The 13,952-nt window shown below is 37.8% G+C and overlaps 1 protein-coding gene across 1 annotated transcript in view; it reads right to left on the bottom strand.

Annotated features, from left to right (window-relative positions):
• The window catches only part of LOC138936787 (protein Fe65 homolog), a 143,998-nt gene that overhangs the window by 39,383 nt on the left and 90,663 nt on the right, over positions 1 to 13,952 (bottom strand). Inside the window, exon 4 of the mRNA XM_070302448.1 lies at positions 4,424 to 4,733. Within this exon, the coding sequence (XP_070158549.1) occupies positions 4,424 to 4,733 (310 nt within the window). The remainder of the gene's footprint in view (positions 1 to 4,423; positions 4,734 to 13,952) is intronic.

Raw genomic sequence — 13,952 nt, forward strand, 5'->3', positions numbered from 1 at the left:
AAAATTACGAAGAAAACGTTTAATAAACGCTTTATAACACCGATGGCGCATAAAAGAAAATTATCTTAGACGCCATAGTGTAGCATAACTTTTGCTATCACGGCGAAAACTAGCCATGCAAAATCGTGGAGGTCGTGACATAATTCATTCCCATACACACACATTCAGCCCGATAACCTCGTTTCGCGCGTTTATCAGCGCTTCCTTTTTCGCGCGGAAATTTCCACTTTTCATCGATGGTGCCTCGCGATGAAACGCGATTTACTCGGAGCTGCGAATCCGTTTTGAATTTCATGAGGATACGTCCGGCGAGAGGCGGATTTGTTTAAAAAAAAAAAAAAAAAAAAAAATGCACGCGGCGTTTTACTGAATTTTTAGAGCAATGTGAAATTAAAGCGACTTTTAATTGCCGGCGCATCTTTGGAGACCTCTAATTTTTTAATTCGACTCTTTGTGCGCGACTACTAACTGCTTTTTATTTAACCAAGAAAATGCATTTCCTCGTTAATATTCCTTTGCTCTTTGCAGACCGGTCTGGTGAATTCGTGAAGAGCTCTGGCACGCTATTAAAAACGCTATGACACTTCCATAAATTTCGTACCCTTTTTCTGATATTAAACGATTTTCTCGCGTATATAATCTTTCGAGCGCGGTTATTTATTTACATGGCGTGTAAAATGTTTTTATGCCGTGTGTTTCTATTTTCCTACGAAATCAGACTGAACTTTGTTATGCAATAATTAGGTGCTTAATATAAATTAACAGTATATTAAATATGTGCATGATTCTGTTCTATTTAAAAACTAGAGAGAGAAAATAGGAAGCACATTTGGGCTATTTTCTCCGATTTTACGTAAATGTTGAAGATATAATTCCATCTACTTCACGACGTATTCGAAACAATAAGTGTTTTGTTTCTCACAGCGCGCAGTGTAATGTCATCTAATTAAAAATCTTTTTACACGCTCTTTATACAATAATCTGCCGAATGAAAGTTCGAAGCAAAGATGTCGTCGTTTCAAAAGAATGTGCCTTTTCTCTTTTCCTACATAGGCGACGAGTTTCCACTCTTTCCGCTCTTTGACGCGGATGTAACTCGTTTGGTCTCGAGACGTCATCTCCACTCTATCGCGAACAAGGTCGGAGGTTGTAGATGGCGAATCGAGAGAGGTATGAGAGATAGCGCAAGGCTCGAGCAAAGTTTGTCACAAGTTTAGATTGAGTTCAATTTCCAAACGCACACACAAACACGTACACGTACACCCCGAGACACCTTCCTCGCACCTTTTGCCCTATCGTGACTCAACCGTCGATCCTTTCTCGACACCCTCTCTTCTCCAAAGGCTAGCTTATCGCCTAATATTCAGCCGGAGGTAGGAAATGTCGGGACGTTTCGTGCCTAGACTGCCGTCTTCGAGTTCTATGTCTTTTATCTCCTCCGCGTCTCTTTCTTTCGTTTCTTCCGCCTCTTGGAGATGACAAAGGTAACCGTGCAAAGTGGAATCGTATGCGCAAAAATTTTTTTCTAGAAATCATCGACGCGCGAAATGCTTATCGGCGGACGTGGTTTAATGCGGCTGTATTTAATGAGCGCTTCGCGAGGGTTCACTGCACCGTGATTGTTGATAGTGCAATCTGTTAAATAATGTGGTTCGCGAATTATAGTACATTACGCGGAAAGCTGACAATTCCGTGCAAGCATACGAGTACGCAATATAAAACTCGATAATTTAATGCCGATGAGAGATATTCATAAAGTAAAATACAAGATATTTTTTATGTAATATGTCGCGAGAAATTTGGATTTCTTGCACAACAATAATAAAATCACTTTCTTTACGATGGTAAAATCTCTGCGCGGGTGTACGCATCTCCTAAACGCAATTTGTCTACCGGCTCATTCATCAAACAGAATGAAATTACCGATCTCGTCGCAAACATCGACGTAGTCGCGGTAGCGTTCCGGAGGCACGAAGCTGTTTCGGTGTGTCGAGTATCTAACGACGTAACGTTGCGTACGTTAGGAGCACATGACGTAAATCAAGTTAACGTGGTACCGCGATGAAAGCCTTCGCCGGCTCGCTCTCGTCGCCGGTGAAATTCGCTTTTCGTTCCCCCTGCCGTGCCCATAAAATTCGATCAGCAACGCCGTATTCTCGTTGGCTGTGACGGCGTCATTATCTTACTTCGTCATTTTGCCGACAACACAGCGAACAAGAGAGAGAGCTACACGGACGAGGGAAAAAAGCACGAATGAATCGAGCGTTCACTTCTGCAATTTTATGGGATAAATTTTTTCGCGTATATCATCTCTATAATGGCGGAAAGAAATCTAATATTGCTTTTATTTCACTAATATATCGCCGCGCATTCACCGAAGGATACACACTATTTTAACTTTTCAAGTTTCATATTTTAAATCAAAATTATATCTATATATTTTTAACCAAGTGAGCGTAGCCAACTTTCGATATTTTTCTAACGCTCGTTGCATTCTTATTATCACGTATCACGTTAAAAGCCCGAGAGGGTAAATATGAAACAGGATGAAGATTGAAGATCCAGAGAGGAAAAAGGATCTTTCAGAAAAAAAGACACTATGCGGAGACAGGCAGACGTCGAGCGTTTCCTTAATTGCATTTTTATGCTCGCCCGGATTTCCGGGTCGACAAAAGAGTTCGGGTTTAAGGGGAGGGAAGGAGTTTATTATACCGAAGGCAGAAGCTCTCTCGCGAAGCTGTGGCTAATCGTTAATGCGTCTTGATTTTTCTGTGAAATAAAGGAAATCGATATTTAAATATCGATTCGATGAAATATCCATTCAAGTCGGTCAACAATAAAGATAAAAAATGGAAGATATTCTCATAAAATATAAAAATGTGATAAAAATATATGGAATTAATTAGTTCATTATAATATTGATAAAATTTTAATGTATTTTTTAGTTCTATTCTAATTATTCTAAAATTTTTCCATGGGATATTTCTATCAAAGTAAAACTGATTGAAAGTCAGATAAGCGAGAAGAGACATTCAAAACTGATTAAAAAAGTCGACTGAAGCGACAAATCTAATTTCAATCTTAACTAAAAGTAGATTGGAACTGAAAGACACGATCGCCTCGACCTTTCGGAAAATCTTGTTTTCAAGTATTAAGAAGACGAGGTAAAAGTTCAACAACTTTAGATGTTATGAAGGATCATGAAAAGAGCACATTTTTTAAAATGACGTAAAATCGATGAAAATGAAGATAAAGACTTTACATTACTCTTTTTTCTTTGTCAAAATATTAAAAATTAATTACGTTCAGACTTTTTCTAAAATGATATATAACAAATACTCTTGTTAAATTTCAAGCAGAAATAATCATATTATTGTATATTACATAAAATAGAAATAATAATTAGATTTTGTATCATTCTTTACTTCGTAGCTGCATAATTTTTTCGCAATATTATTATTGTTCTATAAAGATTTTTTTTTATGCGGAATTGCAATTTTTTTCCGTCGAATTTAACCCGTCTTCGATTTCATGATGGAAATCGAGCGATTGCGCGTATTACCGTAAAAAATATTTCCGGAAATTCGATAGCAAAGTCGGACAATGAAACGGAATCCCAATGGAAATGCAGAAAAGTAAAGAAGAGAGAAGCGAATTCCGACTGTGCGCGGGGTCGCACCGAATTCGTGTAACAGTCGCGAATAAGTTCGAACTGTCTTGTAACATCGACCGTTCTCGTTCTACCGAGTCATCTCTCTTTCTCTAGCCCTCGCTTCTCGCTTCTGGATTTATTGAAATTTTATGCGGTATCCCGATGAGGTCCGACTCGAAAATTTTATCGACGGCCGCTGGGTGGCCGGATCTTATATTACCAGAGAAAAAGAGGATGGTCGGCTTCTATTTCGCTGCTCGAAGCTTATTACATTTTCCCGCGCTCCAAAGAGAGACTCCAAAGAGATGTTTCAGTTGGTCGGAAAGGAAGGATGAAATCTCGATAGAAGGTTATTTTCGGATTCATGATCGTGATTATATATTTTCCCTTTTATCTTAGTCGAAATAGTTTTCTTTTTTCAAATATTGAAAATGTATTAATTCTATTTTATTTACATTCTACTTTATAAATATTAATATCATAATTTTCCATAATTGCCGTTTCTCTTAATTCGGAAAAATCTCAAATAATTCGTAGAAAATTAATCTCGCGTTGCAGAAAAAAAAAAAATAAATTTGTAATAACGCGCGTTAAAAAATTCAGTGGACACGACGACATTTTATCGCATTCCCGTCCTATCATGTCCTCAATTTCTATGCACGGCAATATCTTTCCATCAGCGTACATCGGAAAACCATTTATCGGGCCGCCAACGAGAGAAAGAGAGAGAGAGAGAGAGAGGAAGAACTTGACAAAGCTAACGGCACTCACCCTAGGTTATGATTGTCCGTGTTGTCGGAAGCGTCGTCCGTCACGGAATCCTGGGTGAGGGGGCCCTGGGAGACGTCCACCCCCATGCTGCCCAGGTCCAACGTGGCGTAGGTACGGCGTGCCTGCACCCTCGTTCCGCCACCCCCTCCCCCGCCACCGGTCACCTCGCCGCCTCTGCCCCCGCTGCCGACCAATTCCTGATACAATTCATCATACAGAGAGCTGCCATTTCCGTTGCTGTTCAAAGCATCGTCCAGTCGAGCTGGATCTAGATGATAATTGGGATTTTCGAAGGAAAGAAGGCCGTTTTCTGAAAACAAAAATCAGCACATTATTTAGAAAAATATTCGAAATATATAATTTCCAATCTTCTTATATAGCTTATCGAATGTGAATTAAAGCGCTTTGTCACAGGAGATTCATGTATTTCGTGATTCTTATATATTGTATATCCGCCTAATTAAAATTAAAACGATGAAAAATATTATCAATACAAAAGATTATAATTATTTTATAGATATACGATATATGGATAAAAGAATGATATATTCTTATCGCAGTATTTAATTTGAGACGGTTTAAAACAGCGATAGTATCGTGTATTGACCGAAGAGAAAAATAAACATAGATTTTGCCGGATATATGTGCGATTACCTTTTCATTATTTCGTTTGACGTGACTGTATGTAATATAATAAATTTCTATTCTTACGAGGAATATTCGCGGAATGTTGTTTCCGCGAATGACCTGATTGTTTCGCGTGCCGTACGATATGTCTCAAACGCGCGGTTTCGAAGCTTTAAATATCAGCAGATAACGAGCAACTAAAGGTCAAGGTTCCGAGTTATGGAAGACCATGATAGAACATGCGATCAATCGCAACAGCTGCCGGCGTATGTATACGATGTTTTAAAGCTTGTTCGATACATATCGATACGTGGCAAAGTGCTTTTGACATCGCAATAAACGCGTCTGATCATTTTAATCTGCACAATTGAACGCATTTCCTCTTAAAGACTCAAATTGTCGATAAACGAAGAGAAAGTATATAGACGTCACAAGAATTGAACACCGAATGTAAAAATAAAATTAGAATGACAAATGTTTCGACGTTTGGCTGTCTTTCACGATAGGATAAAACAAAAATCTGAATATTGAATCGAAATCCAACTTGGCTAATCGCGATGACGATAACGATAAGAAAGCTTATCGTTGGAAATCGTCAAAGACAAGTATTATCCGATGATGAACGTTGCGAGAGAATAATGGATCGAGCTTTAAGCTTTAAGCTTACCCGAGATAGATAGCCAAGTTAAATACTGCACAGTCGCGGTTATCCGATATTCCGACTATCTTCGCGGTAACTCGCACGGAATACTAATAAAATTTATTCAGCGCGGTTAATATTGACGAAGTACACCTTGTCCGTTAATATAGAAGTTGGGCAACCGCAGGAATTTATATCGCGCAGCCATTATGATTATTCATATACGTGGCTGTTCGGTATAATTATCGATATAGTCAAAAATTCATAAATAACTTTCCAATTAATATTGATATAGAAAATATATTTTGTTTACGCAAAATGATATGACAATAATTTATATAATTTTTATTTTTAAAATTTTTCTAAAAGTTAGCCCTTTAATCGTTTGTCATGTATAGAGTTCATTACGAAGAAAGAGAAATATAATTCATTTTTATCAAATAATTTATTTTCGCAAAATAATATGACAATCCGCCTGATCTCGACGTCTCGCTCTCGCTACTCACTGATAATCCTGAGAAGGACGACAATGGCGAGAATGACGTTGTACAGGAACCGACAAAAGGAGTCCATGCTGGTTTGATGGCTGTCATGTTGGCGAAAAGGCTCAGCCCAATATTCGGCGATACTCTCGCGAAATAATCGGCAGGAGAGACGACTTATCGACGCGCTATATCGGGGAACGAACGTACAAGAGCTCCAAGTCTTGGATCTCTCCTTCTCGCCTCCTTTGTCCCTTCCTTCCTTTCTTTCTTCTATCCGCGACTCTCCCCTATCTAGTCTACGGTCTATCTGTCTCACTCGCGCCACCCGCTATTGATTCGTAAGAGCTTGAAGCTCCCCGCTTTCCAAGTCTTGAGCTTCTTTCGGTCGCACCGAGACTACTAGCGGATCGAAGACGACCCTAAATAGGCCGGACTAAAAACACTAACCCCTCCTCATACTGTCTCAAATTCACGTCTTTGTGCTCGAAAAGCAAAAGAATGTAAGCCTTTAGGCTATAAAATTCATTTCTAAAATTCATAAATTATAAATTTCAGAAATTCATGAAATAAATATGTTAAAGTTATTAATGAACATGTATTTTTCTTCTGCTTTTCAAATATACAAAAATCTGCAGATAAAGAACAAGAAATATGTAACTATCAACGCTATAAAATCGCAGATAAATCCGTCGAGTATAAATTCGCGGATGTATTGTATATTCAGTTCGCGTTTGCACGGCGTCGACAATAAACACCATAACTTTGCGTTTACGGTAGCTGCGGTCGCGACGTAAATATCGATCACGAATCTGCAATACGAAGAGCGAATGGGCAATGAACTCCCATCATCCACGTTGATACGTTTCATCATTTAAACAACGATCACGTGTGCGCAGCGATCTTTCTCCCATTTTTTTTTTTTTTTTCGAAGGTTGGGTTAACGCACAATTAGTAAAAAAAGAAACGTATTAACTTGTTGCGCCATGAAAAGGCACTAAACGAGTTAGGCAGTGAAAAATATAAACTTTCTTCGATGGACATAATAAGCCGAAAAAAGTAGAATTTAATGATCATTTATTTTAATGAATTAATTGACTGCGCTTTTCTCGTTTACAACAAAGTGATGAGAGATGCTTCTTCTCTAATGATCATTCAAAGCTAAATTAATTGTTTTGTTACTTTAAATCTTCCTCTGTTCAACATAGACAAATACGAGCATATTGACGATGTTCTTTTTAAAAAATTAATTAGTTGACTAAATTAGAGTAAATCATAATTTTCTAGCCTTTTAATATTATCATTTAATTTTTAGAAATAACGTTTGTCTATGCAAATTGTACAGTGTTACAAATTTCTTCTTTTACGTTATTTATTGGAAATTTATTTAGTATGATAAAACTTGGAAAAGCTTTTCCCAATTTATAAAATTCTTTAATTAAGCAATTATTTTATGACACGTAACGGTCCAATATCGCTCTCATAATTGCAGTAATTTATAAAAAAATATTCTATAAAAAAATTCCATCAACAAAGTAACACATCGCACACAAATTAAGCAGAACTACAAGTTTAATTAAAAACAATATTTCATACGAGTTATAATTACATTATAAATTCATTTGAAAAGTTATGTTTGTAACATTTCCATGTAATCAAATTGAGTTTATTATATTTAAAAATATATTCGTATAGTAAATTTAATTTTTCATTGTACTACATTATATTTACGGACAATATTTTATTTTTCGCAGTATAAGTTTTGCCCGCAGATTCAACTAAACTTCCATTTACAAATACCAAAGAATCGGCATAACTTTTCTTCGGAGCTTCGTTAGCGCTTGCCGAGGCTTGTAATTTGCAAGAAATTTAAAAGAAAGCTGCGTAATACGAAACGAAATTGGAGAGAAAGAACGGATGAATCAGCGAAAGGGGCGGTGGTTTCCTCGGGGTCGACAAATTGGCTGGCGACTACGTCCCGCCAGTTCTCGTTATAGATACGTGAGAGTGCAAGCAACGAGATTGTATTCCGCCGAATGCATCTCGTTACTTTCGTCCTGCAAAAATCCTGGCACCCTGGGGAAAGAGAGGAGAGATGGTGCAGTGTGGGGATGCGTTTTAAAGTTCGAGAGCACGTCCGACGCGCGAGACAGGCGGGGCGAGAAAAGTATTAAGGCGACCGGCGCGCGCGAGGAGGACTCTGAAAAATATCCTACGTGCTCGTTAAAATCCCATCTTAAAAAATTTCTCACGTGGCGCGAGCAGACGCGCGTTGTGTCTGAAAGCGGGTCCAAGAACGGGAAGAAAGTAAAAATTGGCCGCTTTGGAGCCGCGTCTAACGAGTTCCGTAATGCAAGAAGTATTCTTTACAGAAAACATTTTGTCAGATATTTCTAAATTGTTATCGTATGATTGTTTTCCTCTAAAGTTCAATCCTTTGTCGCTAATATAAAGATTTACATATGTAAAGAATATTTTAAAAATTTTGTTAAGCATATTTAAAAATGTACATATTTTCACAATAATTTCGCTCCTTAAAAAGAACGGAGAATTCGCGGATTAAGCAAAGAATAATTTGTGTTTGGAATCTAAACGAATTGGGAGATTTTGTCCGTTACGAATGTTATAGAACGAGAGCATATGTTCGTTGTTGTTTCGCGAACGTATCTCGTTATTTCGCGCGGAATGAAGCAGTTTAAAGTTTGAACGCCTGTTGAGATCGCGAGAAGGGCTACGCGAACGAGACGATTAAGAGTGGCGGGGATAACGTAGAAATGTGAATGGTTCCAAGTTGTTTCACGGAATGTTTCCGAATTCATTCGGAAACGAATTCTACGGCGCTTGAATCTTATTTTGAAATAGAACAAGCTTTGCGACGTAAACGAAGAAAGTTTTACATCGATATTTAAAAAGTATGCGTAACCATCTGTGATCATATCATAATTCCGCGATAATAAAATTTTAAGAAACAATTACATAATATTGATAATAAATTTAATATTGTTATATTACTTAAATTTATTAAACATTGCAGAGAAAAAAAATTCGGATAACGGAAACAAATGATAACTTTTGGAAACTGAACCCAATTGATATAGACGGGACGACAAATTGACTGCAAATAAGGCTGATCGCATTTCAGTTTTCACAGCTCCAAACAAAAGTGCACGGCGCAGTAACGACTGCATACTTCGGGACACGTCTCGTTATTTGTCGCCCCGAAAGGAAGATGCAGGAGCACACAGAGTCCGACCGAAAAGTGAGCTGCTGCGGGGAGTTTTAAAGTTTGGACACGCTTGCAGGGAGAAAACGCGGGGCGTTGGAGCCGAAAGCGAGCGAGGTCGAAAGAACGAAGTTGAGGGTGGATGGAGAAGAGAGTGCTGTAAGCAAGAAAGGTAGAAACAGAAAAAGAGGGAGAGAGCAGAAGAAACGCAGGAGGGGTAAAAAAAGCTCTGTCACCGCCCTCGATGAGTCACTATCGATTCCTGGAGAGTGAGTGTGTGGTAAAACTGACGGGGCTGAGGGTGGGTTTTTACCGATGTCGTGCGCCTTTCTTTTAGCCGTCCGCGTCCTTACGTATATATATATATATAAGTCCTTCCTACGGAATATTAAGTTTCATGGACGCGGAACAATTGCTTCTCCGCCTTCCCTTCCTCAACCGTTTTCTTCATTCCGCGAGTTAAGGGCGCGTGCCGAGCGAATGACGGCAAAGTTCGATCGGTGAAACCGTTCGTTTGTTATCTTGCCACTTATCCTCCAAGACGGTTTTCTTTTCACGACTGACAATGAGTTGGATGAATGATTATTGATACGCGTATAAATGCGCATAAAAGAGAGACTTATTCACAAAATAGATATAAATATTACACTAAATAAAATAATTTTTTGACATTACAAGACACGAATAACGAATAAAGTTTCAAATAAAAATAGAATAAGAGAAAAAGAAATAATAGATAGTTATGATAAATAGAAAAAATATATTATTTTTAGCATCTAAGTATGAGGATATTTAGCGCATTGTCATAAAGAATGATTGCGGAAATAAGAAGTGATCCCTACAATCAAGCTCTTATCGCAAAGTACAAATGGTTAATCGATTTCACCGGTGCACGATTATATGAAGCGCACGAGTTGAAGTTCTCACTTTATCCCTCCGCACGGCATTACCCTTATAACAGTAAAGTTACGAACTTAAATGTCTCTCGCATGGGAAACCATGGAGAATGAGGTGCGAAGGACCAAGTGCTGTGTCTTGTTATGGCGAAAAAAGGCCGGGGCAATTCCGAAAGCGGTCGTTAAGCTTAACGACGTGCGCAAGATGGCTGCGGCGAGACGGTAAGGTCAAGATTTTTCGGTCCCGCGTTCTATGGTAACGATCTCTTATTCACGTTGCAACTTTATTTCGTTATTCCACGCGAAGTGTAATTCAGGAAAATTATCCGCGTTCAATCAGCAACATTTTCGATGCTCGACTCGAATAATAAATAGCTTCTACTCTATCTCCATTTGTAACGATATCGACAAAAATGTATACATATATTATGGCAACATTATTTAAATATTTTCTAGTGTATTAAATTATGCACAAAATAAATATATCACAATGGTTCATAAAATCGAAAAGGAAAAAAGATTATTTAGGAAAAATGTATTATTTTATAAATATATTGTTTATATTTTCTATATATTTATACGAGTTATAAAAATCTTGTTTTATATACTTGCTCTCTCTCTCTCTCTCTCTCTCTCTCTCTCTCTCTCTCTCTCTCTCTCCTTCTTCTCATGATATAAAAACATTTTTTACGAAATTTTTAGAACATTTGATCATCAATTGCATGAATAATTGTACACGTCAAATATACAAAAAAAAAAGATTTATTAATCATTATTTGTAAAAAGCCACAATTTCAATATAAATTAGAAAAACTTTGATTTTCTTCATTTACTTTCTTTCATCTCGAAAGCTAGACGTCACGTCAGCTGTCTTATATACGTATTCTCACTATTCGCTCGTAAAATTAAGAAAAATATAGCAAACGTGAATCATTAAATAAAGACGATTAGATTCTCCTTCTCGTGAGACGATAGTATATTTTAGATAAAGCGTTGCATGAAGAAAAAGTCCTAATCTGCGAAACGACATTATGGGTCCACTTTCATTGACGAGCAAACAATGACCGTTTGACGTTATCGGGAGAGGTAGATAACAGAGGGTGTACGAAGGAGTTACGGCCGACCGATGGCGTTGGAAGGAGAGGGTTAGTCTCCGGGGGTGGGTACAACGCGACTAATAGCGCTTAGGGCTTGCGTGCGGCGCCGCGCGTCAACGGCGCCGGGACGTCTAAGCACCTCGACGCCGAGTGTACTTCCCGGGTTACACGTCACTCGCGATCGCCGGAAGAGTCGCTGGACGAGCCCGATGACGGTTCCAATAAAGGAAGGAGCGAATAAACGCGAGAAACGTTCTTCCTAGAAATCGATCTACGTAATCGTCCCCCTCTCCCGTCCATCCATCCATATAAGCATGCCGAACAAGATCCGTCCATAGATTGTCAATGGAAAAAAAGGCGAAGAAACGAGAAACATTCGGATTTTCCTCGTCTCTCGCTCGTGTAATTATCCCGAACGAGAGACCGGCGATATTTTTATCGAGTTTGTAATAAACTAGGTTTTGTTGGCACTGTACCTATGTACAAGGAGACAATGCGTCTATATTTTATAGCGTAGCTCCTTCACGTTTACCATTCTATTCTAAGTTCCTCTATTTATATTTCAAGTTCTTAAATGTAATTTAAAAATCTCGAAGAGTGTGCAATAAATTATTTTCTTCCACATCGTAGCGCAAGAAATCCACGATAAATCTCATAAGTGTCCCGTTTCGGCCAACTCTCGCCTATAAAGATCACTCGACAAAGTCAAAATTTCCCATCTCCATGACGATGTACGAGTGTAAGGAGGACTTTAACGGCCGAAATAATCGGAGACGAGTTTTATTCGAGCACGACGCGACGTTTTGATGGTGCCGTACCGATGCGATGCACGAGCGACGATAAAATCTGTTCAGTGGTGACGGCCGAGTCCGGCCAGACCGTTCGCCGCTCGCGTCCGACTAGTCGCTTGCCGTTTTCACTTTAACGTACGAGCTCTGTATGACGTCGCGGCATTTAAAGCTCCAGCCGCGTGCTTTATGGCATATGTAAAGGTAGGGCGTACAATGAATATGAATAAGTGTTCATTCAATTCTACGAACTGATAGAGATTGTCGTTTTAACCTTTAGTCTCTTTTTGCCTTATTCTCTTCGAGACTCTGTTTCTATAACCCTGCGTGTGTTTTAAAATGATAAAGGATAATTTAATGCGACATTAAATAATTTTAAATACATAATTACATTAAATATATAGACGTAAATAAAAAAAATATTCTAAGCAATATAGATATAAAAAAAAACATTTTAATTTAAAACTCTATATGTCAGTCAATTATAATAACTTTAATTTTTAGCAATATTTCAAGGAAATTAAATTTAATATGTCACTGGTCAGTTTGGTAGGGATTGTTATATCGCTTGTAGAGTTCTGCACAAAACATAGTAGCGTCTACATTGAAAATTTTAATTTAATTAACTACTGCTTCGTTACATATTTAAAATGTATTTCCCGACGACGGAAACAATGTTTTATTTTTCAGTTGTCGTTTCAGTGAAACGGTACAACGAGGTAGCTACTTTTCCCGATTGCCATTTGCTGGTGCGATGGGTAATTTAATTAAAAGAGACGACAGCTAGTATAATAACACTTTTATAAAATGATGTGTTCTATCACAAGCAAAGATGAAATAATAAATAAAAAAAATATAGATGAAGAAGAAGAATCTAAATTGCGAGTTCTCGTCTTGTAAGTAATTCGGAGTTGTACTAATTGTACTAATAAATCGTATTAATTCAGGATTAATTAAACGTTTATAATGTCTAAACGCACATAACCGATTCTGCATAAATATAGATAATTTCAATTTAATTAGAAGGCAATCTCGTTTGTCAGAAATTCAATGACTGATACTTCGTCTCGGCTTTGACAAATGGAACTTTTCATGATAGAGACAGCTGCTCCATCAAACCTTCGATTACTCTTTAGAAATGGTTTTGTACATTTGCACAAAAATAGCCGGGGGCGCGTATGAGGGTATGGGGAAAGGAGGGACGTACTAAAAACTGAAACAAAAGCCAGAACTGCCCGAGTACTGGCACAAAGCCCATCCGTCACAATCCAACGGCTCGACTTATCGATCTGTGGCACACGTAGCGAGACGGGAACAAGACGATTCGTGTTATTGTCAGTCGAAATATATGGAGATTATACGTTCGGATAATTGATGCAAATTAGGCTCTTGTAATTTTGGCTAATATATAAATGTTAATAGCATTTTACATTTCTTTCATGAATTAAAATTCGAATGATATCTTCATTATTAATTGTTTGTTACTGTTGTACGCAAAATTTAAAAAATATGATAACTTTTGTATCATTTCCAATTTTCCAATTTACTTATATTTTTCTTAAACGTATGTTAAAGATGCAAAGATTTCTCTTAAATATTATCGAAAAGTTTTAGATGTATAATTTATAACGTATTACACACCCACGACTTGTAATAATTCTTTTCACTTATGACAGACGTTACAAAAGCAAAGTTTCGCGGAACTTTTTCTCTTGACAAGCGTGCAGTGTCCTCATTAGATTCACATTTAGATAAAAAACGCTATCGCCAAGTTCG

The sequence above is a fragment of the Polyergus mexicanus genome, unplaced genomic scaffold (assembly GCF_030449975.1).
Source record: "Polyergus mexicanus isolate NDT 795.1 unplaced genomic scaffold, iyPolMexi1.0 SCAF_10, whole genome shotgun sequence".
NCBI lineage: Eukaryota > Metazoa > Arthropoda > Insecta > Hymenoptera > Formicidae > Polyergus > Polyergus mexicanus.